Source organism: Felis catus, chromosome B2, assembly GCF_018350175.1.
Source record: "Felis catus isolate Fca126 chromosome B2, F.catus_Fca126_mat1.0, whole genome shotgun sequence".
Lineage (NCBI taxonomy): Eukaryota > Metazoa > Chordata > Mammalia > Carnivora > Felidae > Felis > Felis catus.
Window position 1 is genome coordinate 4,277,454 of NC_058372.1, and position 20,253 is coordinate 4,297,706.

Genomic DNA, 20,253 nt, shown 5'->3' on the forward strand with positions numbered 1-20,253 from the left:
CTTTTTTCTCTTCACTGGATTCAGAGTTGTCATAATGGGCAAAAAAAAAAAAAAAAAAAAAAAAGCAAACCCCGATGGAAATAGAACATGAAACCACAAAAGAACACAAGCTGACTGTCCTGTGGCCCCTCCACCGTGAAATCGTTTAATCCTCACGATGGTGCGTCTCTGGCCTCATTAAACACATGAAGAAATGCGCACCGGAAGAAAGTCCACGTTTTCCCAGCTCTCGTGGCTGGTTAGGAATTTGGCTAACTCAGACCTGGATCTTCCCATTCCCAGTCCAGTGTTACTTTTATCACACCACGGCAAAAATAAACAAACAAACACCACTGGTTCCTTTGTGTTTTTCCAGAAAGAAGGCCTGATTAACACTTACTTTTCCATGGCAACAGCTATATCCTGAAAGCCTTGTGCGGTGATGTTGTTCTTGTCCCATATCACGGTCCTGTTTGAAAACCAAATCCCAGAAATGACCGGACATTTAGGCACGGAGGAGGAAATAATTCTGCAGTGAAGATGAATACTTAAAGACAACGCTATCTCGATATCTTAGCACAATAAGCAAGGAATAACATTCAACTTAGTTGTAAGCAGAGCACGGATGAGCATTTCTTCCAACGTTACGCATTACGTTCTTAACTCATTTGCTGCTCACGTAGCATGAGAAAAAACCATGCTTGAAAGCAACAGCATACTCGTTAACGTACCATTAGGTTGCCTGACGCTTTGTAACCAGAAAACTCTACAGAACCTGATTTCTAGGACACTCTCCCCATATTCTGCAAGTAGTAATATTCTAGTATTCACATCTGGAGCTGCTTATAAAAGATGTTAAGGAGTCCCTCGTCCAAAACAAAGAATTTCAGGTACTGAGACTTTTTTCCGTTCCAAACGACTAGCAGGAATCCTGTCATATTGGTCTTATGTTTTCATCATGGCCCTGACGTCCCAAGCACCGGGCTCATGCTGCTGGTAAAGCCTCCGTTTCTACAAATAGGAGGTTGTTTACTTTTCAGACACAAAATCTATTTTGGAAGAGAAGTGCCATTTTACTTCCAGGATGTGAATACTTCAGAGGTATTTTGGTGTCTGTCAATTCCCCTGACACGTGAAACAGCGTTTAGTCGTCTGATCCAAGAATCACACCTCTAACTGCTTCCCTTCCTGATCCCCAACGGCCTTCTTTACACACACCCTGACCTTCAGAGAAAGTGCTGCAGTATTTGGCTTCTGGCTTCAGTGCAGACAGAAGGTTCAGGAGAGCAAGGGAAGCATCCAGAAACATCAAGAAAGAGCCCTTGAAGCATGCTGCAAATAAACTCTTCCTTAACCAGACTGCCGGGTCAGGTAGCAGTTGGATCTCTCTGCAGGACGGATGGCACCGTGGTCCTTAATAAAGTGGTTACCACGCAGCCAGTCCTTAAGAAGAGCCACACTGGGAAACACTCCAAGTGGAGGAAAACCACTAAACAGAATCGTTAGCACCCATCGTGAACTTGCATTTGAACCGACAAACCTCCTGCATCCCTTGGCTCTTAAGCCTCTATATGGGCTGCGATGGGCAGGGGGAGGCAGCGTGTTGGGTTCACAGCCAAGTACAGGGAAGCCCCTCATGCGGTTCCTTCGGTCTCTCTAGCTCTGCTCACTGGCACCAGCTGCGAAGCCCTCCCGTACCGCTCCGCCGTGTGCACACAGCAGTCTACCCCGACGCGAAAGAGGACACAGTACCATTTCTCTTCAGGTCAGGTTTCAGGTCACGGTGGAAATCTTTAAGACGACAGTTTGTGGGACTCACCGTGTCTAAAGTGGGGACACTCCTCCTCCCTCTACACTAGGACAAAAAGACTTGACATCATTACTCCTCCTTCCCAGTTGGCCCGATGGGAAACTCAGCCCCCAATGGGACACAGTCAGCTCTCCAATGCTTGAGGGCCAGAATCTTCTCCAGGGCCTTCTAGGGCCCTCCAGAGGGCAAGCCTCCGTACCCGGGGCCAGGTACCAGACCCCCGTACCTGAGCTTGGTGTTGATCTGCAGCGCCTTGGCCAGCATCTTTGCTCCCATGTCCCCCATTCCGTTCCCGCTGATGTCCACCTTGGTCAGGGAGGTGTTGCTTCCCAGGGCATTGATGATGATGGTGACCTCGGTCTTGAGTTTCGAGTCGGCCAGGGACAAGGACTGCAGAGGCTGCGAGGGAACAACAGGCGGGGCTCACGCGGTCTCATCGAGGCAGCCACCGCGCTGAGTGACCCCTTTCACGGAGAGCCCCCGGGGAAGGTGCCCAACACGCACACTCCAAGTGTCTCCTGTTGAAACTTCTGGCTACAAGACACTGATGGATGGGCCCCCGATGGTTTGAGATAAAATGGACCTTTGCAGTCAAACGTGGAGGGCTCGTGTTTCAGGGCTGGACAGTGGCCACCGCTCTCCTTAGGGAAGCGTGCGGAGAGACCCAGAGTGGCCAGCTCTTTTGAAGTGCGGGATGGGACGAAGCAAATAAAAATAGTACGAGAAGAGTTCTGAGCTTCTGTACGGCTACGTTATCCCTTTTCACCCATTTTATTTTTATGCAAGGTGAAATGACATCTTAAAATGCTAGCAGAGGACAAATGCAAAATAAAAACCAGCCAAGATTATTAATAGCTGACATTTACCGAACGTGCACTATCCTTAACTACTGTCCCAGGATCCTCCCAGCAACCCAGCACTTACGGGTTCGATATTCCGTACTGTTATCCCCATTTCCCAAACGAGACACAGAAAGGTTAAGTGACCCAACCGAGGCCACACAGTTAGAAAGTAGCTGGACGAGGGCCGGGTGGCTCAATCAACTTCCGCTCAGGTCGTGATCTCGCGGTTCGTGAGTTCGAGCCCCGCGTCGGGCTCTGTGCCGACGGCTCGGAGCCCGCAGCCTGCTTCAGATTCTGTGTCTCCCCCTCTCTCTCCCCTCTCCCACTGGTGCTCTCTCAAAAATAAATAAACATTAAAAAAAAAAAAAAGCTGAACAGAACCAGAAAGTCTGGTTCCACACTTGTGCTCTGAGCTCCTACACAATGTTGCCCCTCGTGGCTTATCCTCAATCTTTTCGATGATCATCCTTAGCTTTATGAGTACCAGTCAGAAGACACAGAAGTTTTTTAAAACAGAGAAAAAGTCAAACGTCTGTAAGTTTTTATTAGCATAAGCTGTATGGTGAATCCAAACTAGCCCACTCAATGCCCATTTAAGCTGAAGACTGAAAGCCACGTGGTCCAGAGGCAGGCCAAACCAAGGAAGAGGGCTCCCTGCCGAGTTCCCTTTTCTTGTTTACGGTACCTCCCTAGCCGCGTAGGCATCTGAATTTGCAAGCCCTGAATTCAGCCATGACTGAAATAATAAAGTGGTGGAAATTCCAGAGCTTGAACCAATGTGGCCCTGAGAGCCAGATCTCAGACTTCCCTGGGGGACGTGGATGTCTTCTGGGTTGCTTAAGGCAGTCTACCCAGGCCCAGCCGTACTAAACAGTTCTAGGAGCTTACTCCATTAAGTCTGACATTACAGGAAGGTGGGATACCGGGAACAGCTTCCAGGGTCACCCACGTTCCACCGTGGCCCATGCGAGCGGCGTTCTCAAGATGTGCCCGGTGGTCCGTGTGACCCGCACACACAGCGTGGCCACTCAACCACTGGCCACTGACATGTTCACGGTGCATCTGTCTCAAGGCTGCAGGAAGCGGGGCGACGGTACCGATGGTTTCGAGACTCAGACATCCACAGAGTGGCATTATGCGTTTGACTCCAGTTTACCAAGTGACCGTAGTTATTGTCCTCATCGTCCAAATTTGACCACGTTTTCTAAACTTACTAGAGCCATGGTAAAATCAAAAGGTAATGTAGTAATTTGATGTATTTTTTTAACTTGAATCCAATTTTTTAAAGTTAATGGCATGGTAAGTGCTAAGGCAATTAAAACCTGAAAGCCTGCATGTGTTAGACTCAGGCAGGTTTCGCGAGGTTGTTTTGGTTTTCCTGAGATCTTACGATCAAGGAAATGGAAAAAACTGAACCAAAATGCTTCAGACTCGGGAAACTTAATGTTTTAAGTGAAAACAAATGCAGTGTTCCTTTAATAAAAAGCTGTAATCGCATCTCTCATCATTTCAATGGTCTCTATGCGACTACCACAAAAATGATATATTGCGGCTTCTTCCTAATACTGGAAAGTTGCCAAGTCTTCGAGCTAGCAAGCACCAATTCCAAGACTATATTCAAACTCTAAAACACCCCAGTTAGCACTTAAAAATAATGGGCAGAGTCATTAATACGAACAGAACAGCCTGAATTGCGTGCATATTTATAAGGTCATCCCTTACCTGATCTATTGCACTTGTGTGTAACGTGACTATTTTCTTGTTTCTTTTCATAGCCGAACACGCTTAATCTGAGAATCTGTCTCCTCGCAGCCCGCACTCCCAGGGGAACCCCGTTCGCTTCGGCCGGTTACAGCACGAGTTGGCGTGGAATACTTCAAAACAAGCTCCCCTGTCGTCGGGGCCCCTGAGCGTTACTGTCCCGGGGCTCTGGGCTCAGTCGCCTGACACCCACTGTCTCTAGCCGAGGCGACACTGGAGCCCACGGGCGTCTAGGTTTTCCAGCCAAACGTAACACGCAACACAGGGTGAACAGAGTGTTCCCTGGGCTGTCAGAGAACAGGCTGTAGGAGCCCAAGGTCACAACGTAGGAAGCAAGAGATAACTGCACAATTATCTTAAAAACTAAAATAAAAAGCCCGGTTGCGTCAGGCATCGGTGGAAGTTTTAGAGTCCTAAGACTCAGCTCCTAATCGTCCTGAACTGTGCACATTACCGATTCAGGAGAAAAAAACAGAAGGTGGTTGCCTTTTGAAAAAGCCACCCACGCTTCAGTGACACCAACATAAGGAGCTTTCCACCGTATATTATTAGCGGCCCACTTCTCAGACTCGTAACCTGACGGGATCCACACCGACACAGCAAACTTTACCGCCAGCAAACATGTTCTGAGGGGTGTTTTAAATATCAAGATTGTTTTTAAGGGAGAGACTTCGGAAATAACAGAAACGAAAGAGCCTCATGTGATAAGCAAAAACACGAAATTTTAAAACGTGTTTTTCAAAAAATAGAAATTTTCCGAAAACATGTGCTAAGAAACAAGTATTTGGGGATGAATATTAAATGTGATTCTGCAGAATTAGCTTCCTCAATCTTTTAGAACTGGGCCAATACTAGGAAATCAGAAACTCAAAGCAGGGTGGTAACAAGTCAAAGGGAATCATGCGAAACTAACTGCATAAATTCTGATTTATGCCTCTAATTTTAATAGCCCCGTATAAAAGTGACACGATATGGAGTCTGTTAGCAAACGAGGACAAAGAAAAGTGCTCAAAATCGTTAAATAATAATGAGTTTCATTTCCAGCCCTTAGGTTGGAAATCCTATCCACACACTAAAGGGGCAGGACCACAGAATTTTCTCCCACCCTCCAGCTTAGAGCCAGGCAGAGAGGTAGAAAAGTTCCAGGCTTCATTTCTCCTGGCCCCTCAGCTTCTTCTCACAAAGTCAGCATCCAGTCATAAAAGAATTTGCTACTACCCTGTATGCATTCAAAAGGGAAAATGACACTTTTTAAAAATGTGTCATATCTCACATGATTCACATAGGAAATCACTCTTACGACCTACAAAGTAGCTATCACAAAACATGAATAATGTGAGTCTTCACTGTAGGAATACAAATCGATTTGGATTTTAGGAACCATGAAAAGCTGGCTGGTGGCCAAATACGACTAAAATAAGACATGGACCAAATCTTAAAGAGCATCAGTAAAATATAAGGTACAAAACTTAAGACACACTGGTTTAAGTTAAAGGAATTCATAGTAGAGTGTTTTTTGCTTTGTCCATATAATATCTTTTTTTTTTTCTTTTTTCTAAAGCATTTTAAAAGGCAGCAAAATAGGATGCTATTTAAAATTAAATTTCTTGGGCACCTGGATGGCTTAGTCATTTAAGTGTCCGACTTTGGTTCAGGTCACGATCTCACGGTTCGTGGGTTTGAGCCCCGCATCGGGCTCTGTGCTGACAGCTTGCTCACAGCCTGGAGCCTGCTTCAGATTCTGTGTCTCCCTCTCTCTCTGCCCCTCCCCCACTCGTGCTCTGTCTCTCTCTCTCAAAAATAAAATAAAACACTAGAAAATTAAAATTACGTTTCTTTCCTCCGAACCACGTCTTGGCCAGGAACAGCCAAAGGGAATAAAAAGATAAGAAGGACCACTAGAGCTCTCGAAGCAATTTAAGACGGGCAACAACTTTCTTAGTCTCTTGTAACTCTACATAATTACTAGACGAAATTCAAATTAGCAGTATGATGTTTCCCAGCATGATATAAGGTCACAGAGTCCACTAGATTGAAGAAATTCACGCTCGCAGGTTAGTGCATTAACCAAAGTGAGGAAGGAGTAAGTCTTATTAAAAGATGGGCTTAGGACTCAATTTATACTTCCTTTAATCTTTTAGTTACAATCTTCCTTTAATTAGTAATGAGGTCAAGTGAAGAGTAAGCGATTCTAAGTACATTCTCCAACTATACTAAAGCACATGTATGTATTTCATTAAAAAACAGAAACTGTGCATAGAGATAAAATCATCCGAAAGTATAGCAGCGTTAACCCCGTCGACATAATTAGGAAGCGTGGTAACAAACAAAAGATGTTCGGCAGAAGGTCTTTAAAATACTACTCACCGATTCTTCGTCTTGAATCATCTGTACTAAGTTGTCCAACACAGGTGTCAGATTTCTAAAGAGTTTAAAGATATGGACAGTGGAATCAAATCATAAGCTTTCAGGAGGCTGATTGTTTTCATCATTGTCATATAAAAAAAAAAATCAAAGTTCTTACTTGGATTTCATATTATTAAAATTTTTGCCTAACGCCAGGTGCTGTATTGATCTGTTTTTACTGAGCCACACTATTAAGGTGGAGAGGTCAGATTCTAAACCTGGAAAGAATGAGAGTAAGCAGAGAATCAAAACACGTGTGTATAAATAAATTCTCAGCTGGAACACAATTGAGCAAAGGTGACTTTGGGTCACTTGGGTGACTTTCTCTACCGTCCCGAGGGCCCCGGGATTCTAGTTTTTTATTTTCAAAGGAACGTTCTGCTCCCTTTTCGTGTCCTATTATTTCACAGGGATCAACTCGCTCTCTGCTAAGACTTACCTAAATCTCTTACACAGTCAGTGGCTAAGTCAAGGCAGCAAGGAATGGGAAAGCGGAAGTCTCCTCTCTGCCCATGATTTTCTAAAAGAAGACCCAACATCCTGTTCGCTGGGAGGTAACTACCACTGTCTATGCAAATTTAACAGGTTCAAACTCACACGCCACTATAATTGGCAGAAATGAAGCTAAGGAAACAAGTTCCTGAGTAAATAAACAAGGACTCAATTTTATTATCACCGTGAATGCAAAAGGTTGGATCAAGATCATTATCAATGTTCTGATGACAATTTTTTTTAATTGTTTTATTACATGCCTGGCATTTTTGGCCGTGGTATCAACTTACAAAGACTTTGGCACAGATTTCTTCCATAGTAAATTTTGTTAGATTTAAAAGCCCTATTAATTAGTCAAGAAGTAAAATAACACGTTTGTCAAGGCGTTGTCAAGGTTGGGCTTTCTCTTTTCCCTTTACTAACTTCAAACAATATTTCCACGTCTTTTCTGGTTTCCAGCTTACCATTATCGGAGATGTCTAAGCTGGTGATATTGTGGATTTCGGCGATGCAGCCTTCTAGCACTTGTGCACCTGCGGACCTCAGCTGGAGAAACACAAACCAAACACAAGGTCAAGTAGTCACCAACTCGAGGCGTAACCCCCAAAATAAATGAATGAATGAATGAATGAATGAAGATATGGTCTCAAACTTAGTGCCAAAGAAAAAGTAAAAGCTTCTCAACTCCAGAATAGCTATCATCAATGGGTAAAGGGCCAATCGCTGATCATTGCTAAGGTTTCCCACGACATAAATCTGGAAATCACTAGAAAAAGAAAGAGAGAGATGGAGACCGTACTCTCTGTCAACCCACAGGAATTTTCTTCATTTCTGACATTTGGAAACCTAACTGATCCTTCTTGTACCTGAGAAACGGTTACGGTTTTGTCTGATTGTTTCAGATTTCTGGGTATAACTCCACCAAGCAGCAGCAAAACCACCAAAGGAGACAATGAAGAACACCTCTTGTTGACTGTCAACTACTTCAGGAAGGACCCGTCCCCAGTCACCCAACACAAAGGGTGTGAGGTCTACCGCAAAGTAAACAGCTGACAGGGATTATGAAACGATTGGCATGAACTCTTTGAGCCATAGGAGAAAAACATGTTAGATTAACTTGTTAGATTACTATGGTTGGCTTACAGCAAAACTAATTTCCTTTCCTATCGTTACCTAATTTATTTTAAAGAGAAAGGCAACCTATAAAACTCAATTTGCATCTTTTCAACAAAACCAAAAGCCTGTTTCTAGAGGTCAGAGTATCTTTTGTGTTCCATTTAGCAACTATTTGAGTTCCTACTACCTTGTAAAGGATGCAGATTTCCCGAGCTGTGGCCCCTCTGCTCGGCAAACTTACTATTTAATAAGGGAAAGAAGCAATCCTTTACTGGGAACCTACTATATACCAAGGGAACAGGGTGGTTTCTCTCTTGATGTAAGAAAATTAAAATTTATCTAAACTTCTATACCGTAATGCAAAAATGCTACTCGTTCAGGTTTTGAGGTAAGAATTGAAAGAATCCTTTCTTCACTATTTTAGATGCAGGAGTCTTACGGTACCCGGAAACAAACCCTGCCAATTTTCCCGGCTACTTGGGTGTCAAACAGAGCTTTGCACGGACTTCGGGGATCGCCTCTTCATTCACAAGTATTTCGGTCGAGGTGTTTAAATTCAGCCTTCCCTACCTTCTACAGTGACAGCAGATTACTCTGGGGGGCCTGACGTGAACTGCAAAGGGGAGCGTCACAGACAGGTAGACCTCCCCAGGAGGCTGGTCTACACACTCCGGGGAAACCGAGACCAACCAAGTCCACAGCTGAGGGCCTTAGAACCCAGAGTGTAGAGCAACTGCCAAGGGTCAGCAGGCCCATTTCACCACCCCCGGATGCATTCCTAGGTGCTCTGGAGCTTACCCAACTGCCCCGAGCCCATCTTTAGCACATCAGCTCTACGCTGACCCCAGCAGCCTGCTACGACTCAAAGTGTGGTCCCCGGACCGGTGAGAGTCTGCAAAGTTCTTGCTACTGGTCTTAGGCAAAGTGCGGGCAGAAACTGACAACAAATATTTTAGGAACCTTAGTAATAAGAATTTTAGGCCTGTTGCATCAACTGGTAAAACTTGAAGGCTTGTATTTTTTTGTCTTTTCACGTATCTCTTTTCGACATTAAATTTTTACGACATTGTTGCAAAAGTATCGGCTTCTGATTGTACGACATTGTTGCAAAAGTATCGGTTTCTGATAGCACGGAAACTTAAAAACAACCACCACCAGCAAGCTCTTCACCACGACGAGTTTTGAGAAGCACCACTCCAGATCACAGCGTGTTCATGCTCGAAGAAGTGAATGTATATTCAGACTGCGTCAAAGTTAAAGCAAAAAGCTACTTCAGGCAAACACTTCAAAGAAACATAATTTGATTTTCAGAGCATGAAAAAATTATGCTTTTGAGAAGATAAACATAAGTGCCTAAGTCTGCACAGTTTTATTATTTGCTGTTAGTGACGTCTCTGTTGAGAAGTAAAATTTCTACAAGAAAATCTCTGCTGGTTATTATTATAAAGTATGGTAAAAATATTCCATTTATGGGTCTGGAAAATATAGGTGACGCTTAAGTGCTCAATTCTGTTTACTTCTGGAACTTGACTGATAATGTTTGTAGCATACACCCGTAAAACATTTTCCAATAGTTCAAAAACAATCAAATATTATCACCCGACCCTAATTTATTGATTGATGAAGTACTTACACAGTGGCCAAGCTAAGGAAAGCCCAAGGAGAAAAAAATAAAAACATGTTATCAGCAGTTAGCACAACAGAGAAGCTGAAGCCTCTATCAACACACAATGTAAAGAAGCAAAAGAGACAAACACTTCCAACTAAATTCTCCCAAAACAAAGATCAAAAATTTAAGAGTATAACTGATCTTCAGTTACCAAAAACATTTGATCGAATTCATAGGTTATTAGACGCCTAAAACTCCCCCAAAGCGAAAGCTTTCCCGAAACAGTAAAAGCTTTTCCATTACTGTAAATGAAAATCCTTTTAAATGAATTTGCATAATCAGAGGCTGTGTCTGCATGTGCGCACGTAAAACTCATTTTGAAATTACCCTCATTCGGATCCCACACACTAGCGTTATTTAAAAGAAAGCAAGATCAAAGAGGAGTAAATGGGACTGAATCACGGAATACTTTTGGAAATGTTAAAAATAAACTCAGGCTTCTTTCAAGAGAGAAGTGCCCTCTCACTCAAGGAAGGTGAACATTTCAGATATTACTCTAAGCAAACAGCTCTATCTGATACCCAAACAGCCATCGACGGGCATAAGAGAAGCGAGGACAACTGAAATCTGGAGAGAACTTTGAATAATTCATTGCCCTTCCTCAAGATTGCTTGCCATTTAAAAAGATGCAGCAAATATTACAGATTTAAATATAAAATAACCCCTCCCCGAAATTACCACTTTTTCTTCTACAGGGGGGGTCTCAATGTGTCAATTAAAAAAATAATTTTTAGCCTGGGAAATCTTCTCATGTAAAACTGTGTGTAGCATAGGTTTTCTCCCAGGACAAAAAGTGGTTTGACAAGATCGGGTTCGAAATGTCCTCTCTGCTAAGCGGGGTTGGATGCCAAAAGGCAATTTAGAACCTAAAGAAGATACATCTAAATAGTCATTTCCAAGGTGCAAACAGTTGCGTGTTTCATATATGCTTCCTGCCCTGAGACACTTTCTGCTTTGCAGCCCACACCCCACCAGATAGGAAACGGATCCGTGCGGGGGGTGGGGGTGGGGGGGTGCAGGGATTGCCACACACACAGCAAACCTGCCCGTCACCTCCAAGCTGGGTGAACCGCTATCAGCTTGGATGCCCTTGCCTCCAAAGTGTCTATTCCCTTGCGGCTGTATCCTCCTCATTACAAATGTTAGGATCTGGTGCGTGTTTTTCGAACGCATCCTCAAAGCATCTTGCCAGGAATTGTGGGATAACGTGCAGGAAAGTTTCTTCTTGGAAGAGCTAGTTCTACGCCGAGCCCTACGACTAATTTGCAGCCATCGTAGTCAGCCTTCGCGTCTCCTCTGAAGTCTCAGACACTGGTCTCTCTCACTCGGAAGGAGATGCAGCTTGAAGGATTCAGGGCCAGCACTCACCCTTTCTTCTGAAGCAGGGCGATGAGGCAGTCGGATTTCTCAACACAGGCCAGAAAGACAGACCGGCTTTCAGGGAGACAGGTACGTGGGGAGAATACGTACGGAAGCCAGTTTCACTGCTGTCGTGTAAAGCGGTTCTGAAACACCTCTTTCGGAACCGACCTTGCGCGCAATGGAACACATTTCTTTGAACATCCACACGGATGCTGAATCCTCACCCGTGGAGACTGAGTGAATGGGGGTCGGCCGCAGGCCATCCAGAGGCAAGTCGGGCCGTCGAGGGGGACACGGTTTTGTGTCAGAAATCAGGTATGACTAGAAATTGATGGAGACTAAACCCTTCTTGAAAGCTTTGAGACAGCTCTGAAGGCGACTCCAAAAAAGGTTTCAGGAAAGACAGAATATTTATAAAGCTTCTAAGTGAAACCTCGTAGAAAGGCAATACTGACCCATGCTGTAAATTCTGGCATGCAAAATAAGGCTTTGCTATAGTAATCCCCTTCCTCTCCAGATAATGGCTCACGGCCGGGCCAGCCACTGTGCCAAATACTGTCCCTGTCCCCCAAACTATTATAATCTCCATCCCACAGGTGAGAGACAAAGGCTGAATGAAAGAAGGCAAGACAAGTGGCTGAGCCAGATATCAAAGGGGACCTTTTTGAGTCCAAAGTACCCACCCTTTGTTTTGACCCTCTTTTGTCTTCCCTAACTACTTGGATTCCCTCTCTGATAGAAAAAGATTACTCCTTTTTGGTACTGATAAGACCAAATGGACTGATAACATAATTCGAGAGTAACGCCTTAAGAAACACAGATTTTTTTTTTTTTCCTGTAGGTTGAGAAGTTATCTGTAAATGAAAGGTTAATTTCAGTACTTATTGGCTTAGCCCCCACAGAGCAAAAGGTTACAGCCTCAAGGTTTGGATTTATGTCTCCAAATGACAACGTTTGTGTCGAAGGAAGGAAAGCAACTCCGTAATTTCTAAGTACCTGCGTGCTACTTTTATTTTTAACAGCAGTAAGTAGAAATCGCCTCTCTCGTTCGAACCGATGACTGTGAAACGCCTCCTTCAGGGAAATAAATACAGAGACACCGTAGGAACCACAAGGACAACCCACGGGGAAAGGAGAGCATGAACAGGGTAGGAACCCGCAGGGGTAAAATCAAAACTCACTTGCTTAAGCGGAAGTTATTCTAAGCTTCCTGTGTAGACACTTTTAAAAAACGACCCAAGTGTAGTCGACACACAGTGTTTTATACTTGTTTCAGGTATACAACATAATGGTTCGACAACTATGTGAAAGGCTCACAATAGTAAGTGTGGTCGCCATCTGATACCATACAACGTTATTACGATATCACGGACTATATTCCCTTTTCATCTGCAGAGACACTTTAAAAAATTTTTTTTAACATTTATTTTTGAGAGAAAGAGAGAGAGACAGAGACAGAGAATGAGTGGGGGAGGGGCAGAGAGAGAGGGAGACATAGAATCCAAAGCAGGCTCCAGGCTCTGAGCTGTCAGCACAGAGCCTGACTCGGGGCTCGAACTCACGAACCACGAGATCATGACCTGAGCCGAAGTGGGACACTTAACCGACAGAGCCACCCAGGCGCCCCGTCTGTGTAGACACTTTTAATTCTGACTTCAAAGTTCCTCTCCTCTCTCCTCCCAATAAACTCAGCCACCATCTTACATGATGGTCATTTATTTTTCTGTAACACCCATACAAACATCACTTAAAAATTCATCAGTGCAAAGTAGCTGTTTCACAATAAAATTATTTACTTGTAAATATACAACGACTTCAAGGTATTTGATATTTGTTCTTTGCTTCCGTGGCTTGGGAAGGCGGTAGCATTAGAGGCATCATCAGGGGATGATGAATTTGTTCAGTGCCCACATCAGAAACCGTCCAGTATTACAGCTCAGACAGGTCTATCAGCCCCTCATCTTGAGTGAGTCATCTCTGTGGAAATGACTTCCAAGACGGCACGGTGCTAGAAGTTTCACTGCTCACCACCACAGGTGGAGAATTTGTCTGATCATAAGGGAATATTAAGTGCTGGATTCTTGCATGATTTTGACTGGCATGCTAACTAACAGTAAAGGGGTCTGTGTCTCTATGGCTAGAGAGGGCATGAACAGAAAACAGATACACATGTGTCATTTTTTTTCAGTTTATTCATTTATTTTGAGAGAGAGGAAGAGCACGCGCAAGTTGGGGAGAGGCAGAGAGAGAGAGAGAGAGAGAGAGAGAGAGAGAGAGAGAGAGAGAAAAATCCCAAGCAGGCTCAACACTGTCAGCACAGAGCCTGATGTGATGCTCGAACTCACAAACATGGTCTGAAGTGCATAATTTTAAACTTCCAAGTTGGTGAAAAACTTTTTCTGAGAGCACTACATAAACCCTGAAGTACTAAATAATTAAAGGGTAGCAATGAATGCCAAACTGCCAAGCATTCTATGCAGATAATACCATAACCCCTAACGCCTTTACAGGACAGATTTACTAGACCACGGAGAGGAGTGAGGTGAAATATCGTTAGATTCGGACACCTGTCTGTAAGAAGAAAAATGTGGTAAGACACCTTAACTTAGAAAAATAATTTTGTGCTTCACCAATTTCCACGAGCAGCACTATATAACATGGGAGTTTATCAAAGTGGCCACCAGGACTGTGATTCAAGGATTAAGACAGTGGGAGATCGTGGTACCAGGGTAGTTTTAAGGGCTCCCATCTCAGCACTGCTGCTGTTATCATATAATCCGTAAACGAGTGGCCAAAATGAAGTTGTAATTGTCATCACCATCATGGCCAGCCCTACCATCAGAGAGCAATCACTTGATCTGGATTCCTGACTTAATAAGAGGAAACTTATAAAGGGAAAAGTCTACTAGCCATTTGGTAGAACCATTTAAAATCGCCAAGAGTCTGCCATTTTTGACCTACAAAAATGTTGATTTCACGTGGTTCACCAAATACAACCATCTTTGAAAGTTATTCCCAGTGGGATTATGATGGAGTTTACAGAACGAGCCACAGAGCAAGGTGTGTTCTTTGGGCATATGGTCCCAAACAACTTATTTGAGAAGAAGATGTCTAATCATACGTAATGTTCTAACAATTACCTATGTAATTAACAAGAATCGGGCAGGCATACTTTCATTATGATTCTGCCATTAGTAAACTGGATTATTTCGGCTTCTTTAGACCTCAGTTTCTTCATCTTGAAGTATGGGAACCAGATGATCATTTACGTCCATTCCAGTTTTGATCAGATAATTAAATGGAAGATGGCATATTGATAGCAATCACTGTATTTAATCAGGATAGTAAAACGTTTGGGTCATTGCTAATTTAGTAGTGTGAGCTAACAGAGCAATTAAGGTGACACCCACTGGCTTTTTTTGTCTTTTGATAGCGTAGCCCTACCTATCTCTGTTCTTCTCCACCCCCCCATACAAAAATTTTTATTACTGCCACATCCCTTAAGAAAGTACTGGTGAACAATGAATTCATACCACCAGACTTGGTTTCTATTATATAGTCTGTCTTTATAAATATAAGAACATCGATTTACACATTAAAATTTGACGATGCAGGTTTTTAGGGGTTTTGTGGGGTTTTTTTGTTTTTTCTGGCTTTTCTTTTTTCCCCAAACAAAATGACTAGCAAATTGCACACAGTCGGTGTCCACACCAGCTCAGAATTAGAAAAAAAAAAAATCCTGCACTAACAATTGTCCTGGTATCATTTCATCCTTGCCAGTTTCTAGACTTTTCAGAGAGGTACAGCATGCTCTGCAACATTCAGCGTTGGCTTGGCACCTGACATTTTGTTAGGAGCTGAGGGAAACACAAAATGAACAGGATGCAGGAGTATCCTCGGGAAGTGATAGCCTCGCTGGGAGAGCACGCACGCGCTAACTGAACAGTTATGCAGGACGCCATATGGGTCAGCGTCCAAAGCACGTCACCATCATTAAACAGCAGATGATCAGAAGAGAACAAGATCACGAAGGGCTGAAGCATTCAGGGGAGAAATTCAACAGACAGATAAACGACAAGCGCAAACAACCCACGTATGTCCCAGATGCCCCAGGAAGCACTTTGCAAAGAAGGGCTCCTTTGAACCCCATAACAAGCCACCGGAAGAGGCACTGATGTTTGTCTCCATTTTGCGGACGCAGACACTGAGGTTTCACCCTATCATCTAACTCATCTGGGACCGCAGAGCTAGTAAAGGCCAAACTCCGATCGAACCCTAGGAGCCTGATGCAGGCATAAAGGAGACTGGATTTGAGCTAGATCCTCGGAGACGGAGGCCTCGGGGAAGAAGAGGCACACGGCAGGCCAGAAGGAGAGAACAGTGGGCCCAGAACAGGAACGAAGGGACCTCACCTCCAGCCCAGACAAGAAGAAACCAAGTCTGATGTGCTGGGTCAAGTTGGGCCCCAAGGGGACCACACAGTTTGTACCTGGGCATTTTCTTACTGATCTCCGCACAAACTAAGAGTCTCAAGACTGAAAACGCTCAGGCACTCTCTAAAATGCAGAGGCTTTTAGTCACACAATTCGTCTTTGTGTTCTTTGATAGGAAGTGTTTGGAACTCCTGTAATAACTGTCCTGTTTTAAGTCAAGATATTAAGAAATAAAAATAACACGACAGCCGTTCTCTTGGACACTCTCTGAGTCCAAGTTACATTACACGCATCTGTCCCTTGCAAGGGATGTCGTATTTTTCATAACGGTAAAGCTAGTTTATGGCTTTTGTATCTCAAGGCTTCGTCATAAAATACTTAAGCAACTGGCACTAATAATACACAAAAAACAAACAAAAGACAACCGAGTCGTTAAAAACACACTTGAACGCTTTCTGAATGGTGTTCCGCGGCTGTTTGTAAATAAAACTTGCAAGATACAAAACATCGGAAACATCTATAACGTGCGTTTCTCTGCTTCACTTACACCTTCAGGAATCACAGTATCGCACTTTCTCTGGGAAAAAGACAAAGCCAATTTTGAGGCCATTATAATCTCTTCCAGTGCACAGTCTAAATGGGCTCTTACCTCACAGTTGCTGAGATCAAGGGAGACCCCCTTCAAGTTATGATTGGAAGCCAGGCCCAACAACAGTGCTCTGAGGGGAGAAAACACGAAAACACACGTTAGACGCGAGTTAGACACGGTTTGCACCAAAATATGTACACGTGCCAAATAAGGCCCAGAGAAGGGGGGACACGTTTCTGAGTCACAGGCCAAGCGCCAAGCACTGAGCACCGTCTCAGTTTTGAAAAGGCCGACTGTTGGGGCGCCCGTGTGGCTCAGTCGGTTGAGCGTCCGGCTTCGGCTCAGGTCATGATCTTGCAGTCTGTGAGTTTGAGCCCCGCGTCGGGCTCTGTGCTGACAGCTCAGAGCCTGGAGCCTGTTTTGGACTCTGTGTCTCCCTCTCTCTGACCCTCCCCCACTCATGCTCTGTCTCTCTCTGTCTCAGAAATAAACAAACATTAAAAAAATTAAAAAAAAAAAAAAAAAAAAGGCCGACTGCACGTCTGCCTCCCAAGCCCAGGGAGGAAACGGTGCTGTAACGTTCTTCCTTGGGACGCGGTGCGGGCCCGTTACGAATACGAGTCCGGCAGGCCCACCATCCCTATGCACGTACACCCACGGTACACCTAATTGCACACTGAAGTTAAACTGTGTTCATCACAGATCAATTCCCACCTGCATCTGCTTGAGAACACCTTTAATATTGTTTAGAAAATTATTAGGCAATTCTTAGTAGAGTAGGAAAGCATCTGCTGATTTGTCCCTAAGGGAGAGGTTATGAGGGAGTTAAGCTCCACGGTATCCAGGGTGGGAAATGACCGTCTGCAGAGAGGGGTTTTATTTTAAGCACCTACAGCAGGAGGTGAGAAGAGCACTGGACATGAGGCACAGGTCTGGGGAGGGCCCAGGATCCTGCCTGTCTGTCTGGCTACTACTAGCTGGTCTCGGGGCAAACCACAGGGGCGCTGTGAAAAGGGATTTATCCGTCCGCACGCTCAGGAGGCCGGACGAATCACGCAGATCTCGTCTCTAAGAGAATGCACCGGCCCTACTCTCACAAGTCAGTCCTACAACATCGAACAGGCCTGATGCAAAAACTTCCCACGTGCACACACATCCATAAGTCGCGCTGAAGGGACACAAGGCCTCAACCTGGCCCTGGGGGACACATAGGTGAGCCCCAGAGGCCTCTCGCTCTCCAGCAAGGGAAACGGGCAGGTGTGCACATCACTGTAAGAGGCAGACAGGAGAAAGCGACAGGGGGTGGGACCAAGACATTTGCTCCGCAGGCATATCCACCTGTTCTCAATGTTCCCAGGAAAAGGACCTCCACCCGGTATGCTCCAAAAATACCCCGGGGCACGAGCCAGGTGGGAAGGCACCTCTTTCACCCCAGCCTCTGCGATCCCCTCTCTGGTGACCCTCTGGCCTCATCCACTGAGCAATGCTACCGCAGTGCACGGAACCCACCGGTTCAGCAGCTTCCGGTGAGAACAGCCCATCAGGAAGGAGGCTGGAGGGGAGCACCTTTCTTCTCCTCTCCTGATGCCAGTTGACCAGCCCCTTGTTCTAAACACGGGCCGACGAGAGGGGCTGGGCAGATATCTGCACGCATGTTCCTGGTCAATTATTAAATAGCCTCTCTTTCCCTAAAAAGTGCCTTCCCCTCTTTCCTTCTTGGGGGTGCTATTGAGCAGCCGAAGGCACTTGGGACCTAGAACCACATGGCCCGTCCAGAGGTCCCGCCTCTGTACTGACAGTGGGGTGGCTTTAAGGACATCACAGGTCCCTCCCTGTCCTCTCTTGTCTCAGGTGCTCATCAGCAAAATGGGAGCGTCAGCCTATTACCAAAGAGGTCCCTTTGAGTTCTACCGTTTGCAAAGTTTCTAGAACCTAGCCACGTATTTGAACACTATGGTTTTACAATGCTTAGATGGAAGGGAGATTCTTCCTACTTTTCCCGTATGTAGATTAAGGCCGAGGAACCAATGATGCGCTTTAAGATACTTAACTACAGTACAGAAGGCCCGTGATGAGGACGTAACGGCTCCCAAGACTGGTAAATACAAACCAGCAACAGCAACTGCCCTCAGTTGAACAAAACCAAACTCAACAACGAACGGCAAAGCCCAGCACGCACTGGGGAAAACCCTACAGCGGTAAGTGTGATTACTTTTAACCCAGGGATGGAAAAACCGCCTTATCCGTTATCGTCTTCAATCCTCCATCGTTAGTGCAACACCGGCTAAGACAGGAATCTGTATTTAACCTCACCCGCCCTGGAGATGAGGTGCTAGTTATGAGTTCTCAGGGGCACACATAATGGGTTTATTAGAAGTCCACAGTCGGGGAGATGGGAGAAGGGCACGATGTGATGCGGGGTGAAGAAGGGCACAGACACACGGGGACCAGGGGGAAGAAAGCGCAAGCGCGAGCGGTAAATGGGAACTCGGGCCTCGCTCTGAGCGAGGAGCGTGCTTGGGGCGCACGTGAACCTCGCTATTCTGAAGATTTTAGCAAACGCGAGGAAGGGCGCCCCCACGTTCCTTATCGAAGGCCCCAAGTGCTTCACCGTGGCCGACCAGTCTGCAAGCGAGGGCGCAACTAGGACGCAAGCAGTCCTATTCTGGGTGTCGCTTCTGAAGAACGCCCAAATGGTGGGACCTGCCTGCAGAATACTGTTCTGTCCCAACTGGGAGGGCTTCTCTCAGAAAACGGTGCGTCCCTGTAGCATAGCCTCTTAGGGCTGCTGACCCCCGGTCCTTCAACACACCAGGGTCTCCGTCCCCCGCTCCTGGCCCAGTGGACCGAGGCGGGGACAGGAACGTACGGAGCCGGTGGCAACAGGGGGCTCTGCGATGCGCCTCCCAGAACCCCCTCTGCGGTCACTTCTCAGGGGTGGTCTTGACTGAAGACAAGTGCCTCACCCGGGGCCACGTCTCCTTCCAGACGTAGACTACCCCAAGGCTGCTCAGCACGGGAACAGAAAGGCCCGGCCTGTGTCTCCTACGTGCTATGTTCCATCCCCAGGTCGGCTCCTCTGGAAACCCGACCTGCGACCGTGACTTTGGGCAAATTACTGAGCTTCCTGGGCCTCTGCTTCCTCAGCAGCAAACCAGGAATCGGAACACCGTCTCCCAAGTGCCATCGACACTGCAGGTGCCGGCCCACATTCAAGCAGCCGGTTCAGGGTCTAGTTCAGGGTCACGCTCTGCAAGCTCTCTGCCATCCCGCCCCCTCACAGGGAACCCCGAACACCTCGGTTCTATCTTTCCCGGTGTCAGCATCACATTAAATGTATGTACAGAATTTTGCCTACAGAATCTTCAGCCACGGAGCCTTTTCCCTCACACGGAAATTTTCGGTAGTAAAACACAGAGTGGACGAGGCTACCAACAGAACACGATTAAATGCTCACATAAACAACAACAGGTCACAAGATTTAACAATTACAAATTAACGTTGAAATATAATATTTAGAAGTCTCTATAACAAACGGTATAGGAAATCCATGGCTGTGGTGTGGAATATTCTATAAAATCAATTACACTAACCAACAAAGAGCTACTCTGTATTGCACAGGGATCAAGGACACGGAAAGAACGAGAATACTGTGCACCTGTCACCAAAACAGTTTTGAATAAGCGGTTCTCCAGTTGGTACACTGCGGGCAAGGATCACGACCGGATTCCCTTTCTACCCAGTGCCCTCCTTGCATCTGGGACACTGTGAATGCTCCATCAATAGCAGTGAAA

General features: G+C 45.4%; 1 protein-coding gene across 15 annotated transcripts in view; it reads right to left on the reverse strand.

The window, feature by feature from the left end:
• Positions 1-20,253, reverse strand: part of CARMIL1 (capping protein regulator and myosin 1 linker 1) — a 310,815-nt gene that overhangs the window by 101,262 nt on the left and 189,300 nt on the right. For 13 of the 15 annotated variants that reach the window (XM_045057041.1, XM_045057036.1, XM_045057039.1 and 10 more), the window contains 7 exons: positions 16,520-16,589; positions 10,040-10,051; positions 7,755-7,836; positions 6,917-7,016; positions 6,760-6,814; positions 2,016-2,188; positions 380-448 (listed from right to left, as the gene is read on the reverse strand). In XM_045057041.1, coding sequence (XP_044912976.1) covers positions 380-448; positions 2,016-2,188; positions 6,760-6,814; positions 6,917-7,016; positions 7,755-7,836; positions 10,040-10,051; positions 16,520-16,589 — 561 coding nt within the window. The remainder of the gene's footprint in view (positions 1-379; positions 449-2,015; positions 2,189-6,759; positions 6,815-6,916; positions 7,017-7,754; positions 7,837-10,039; positions 10,052-16,519; positions 16,590-20,253) is intronic. The other 2 variants (XM_045057037.1, XM_011282087.4) reach the window with 1 other exon arrangement.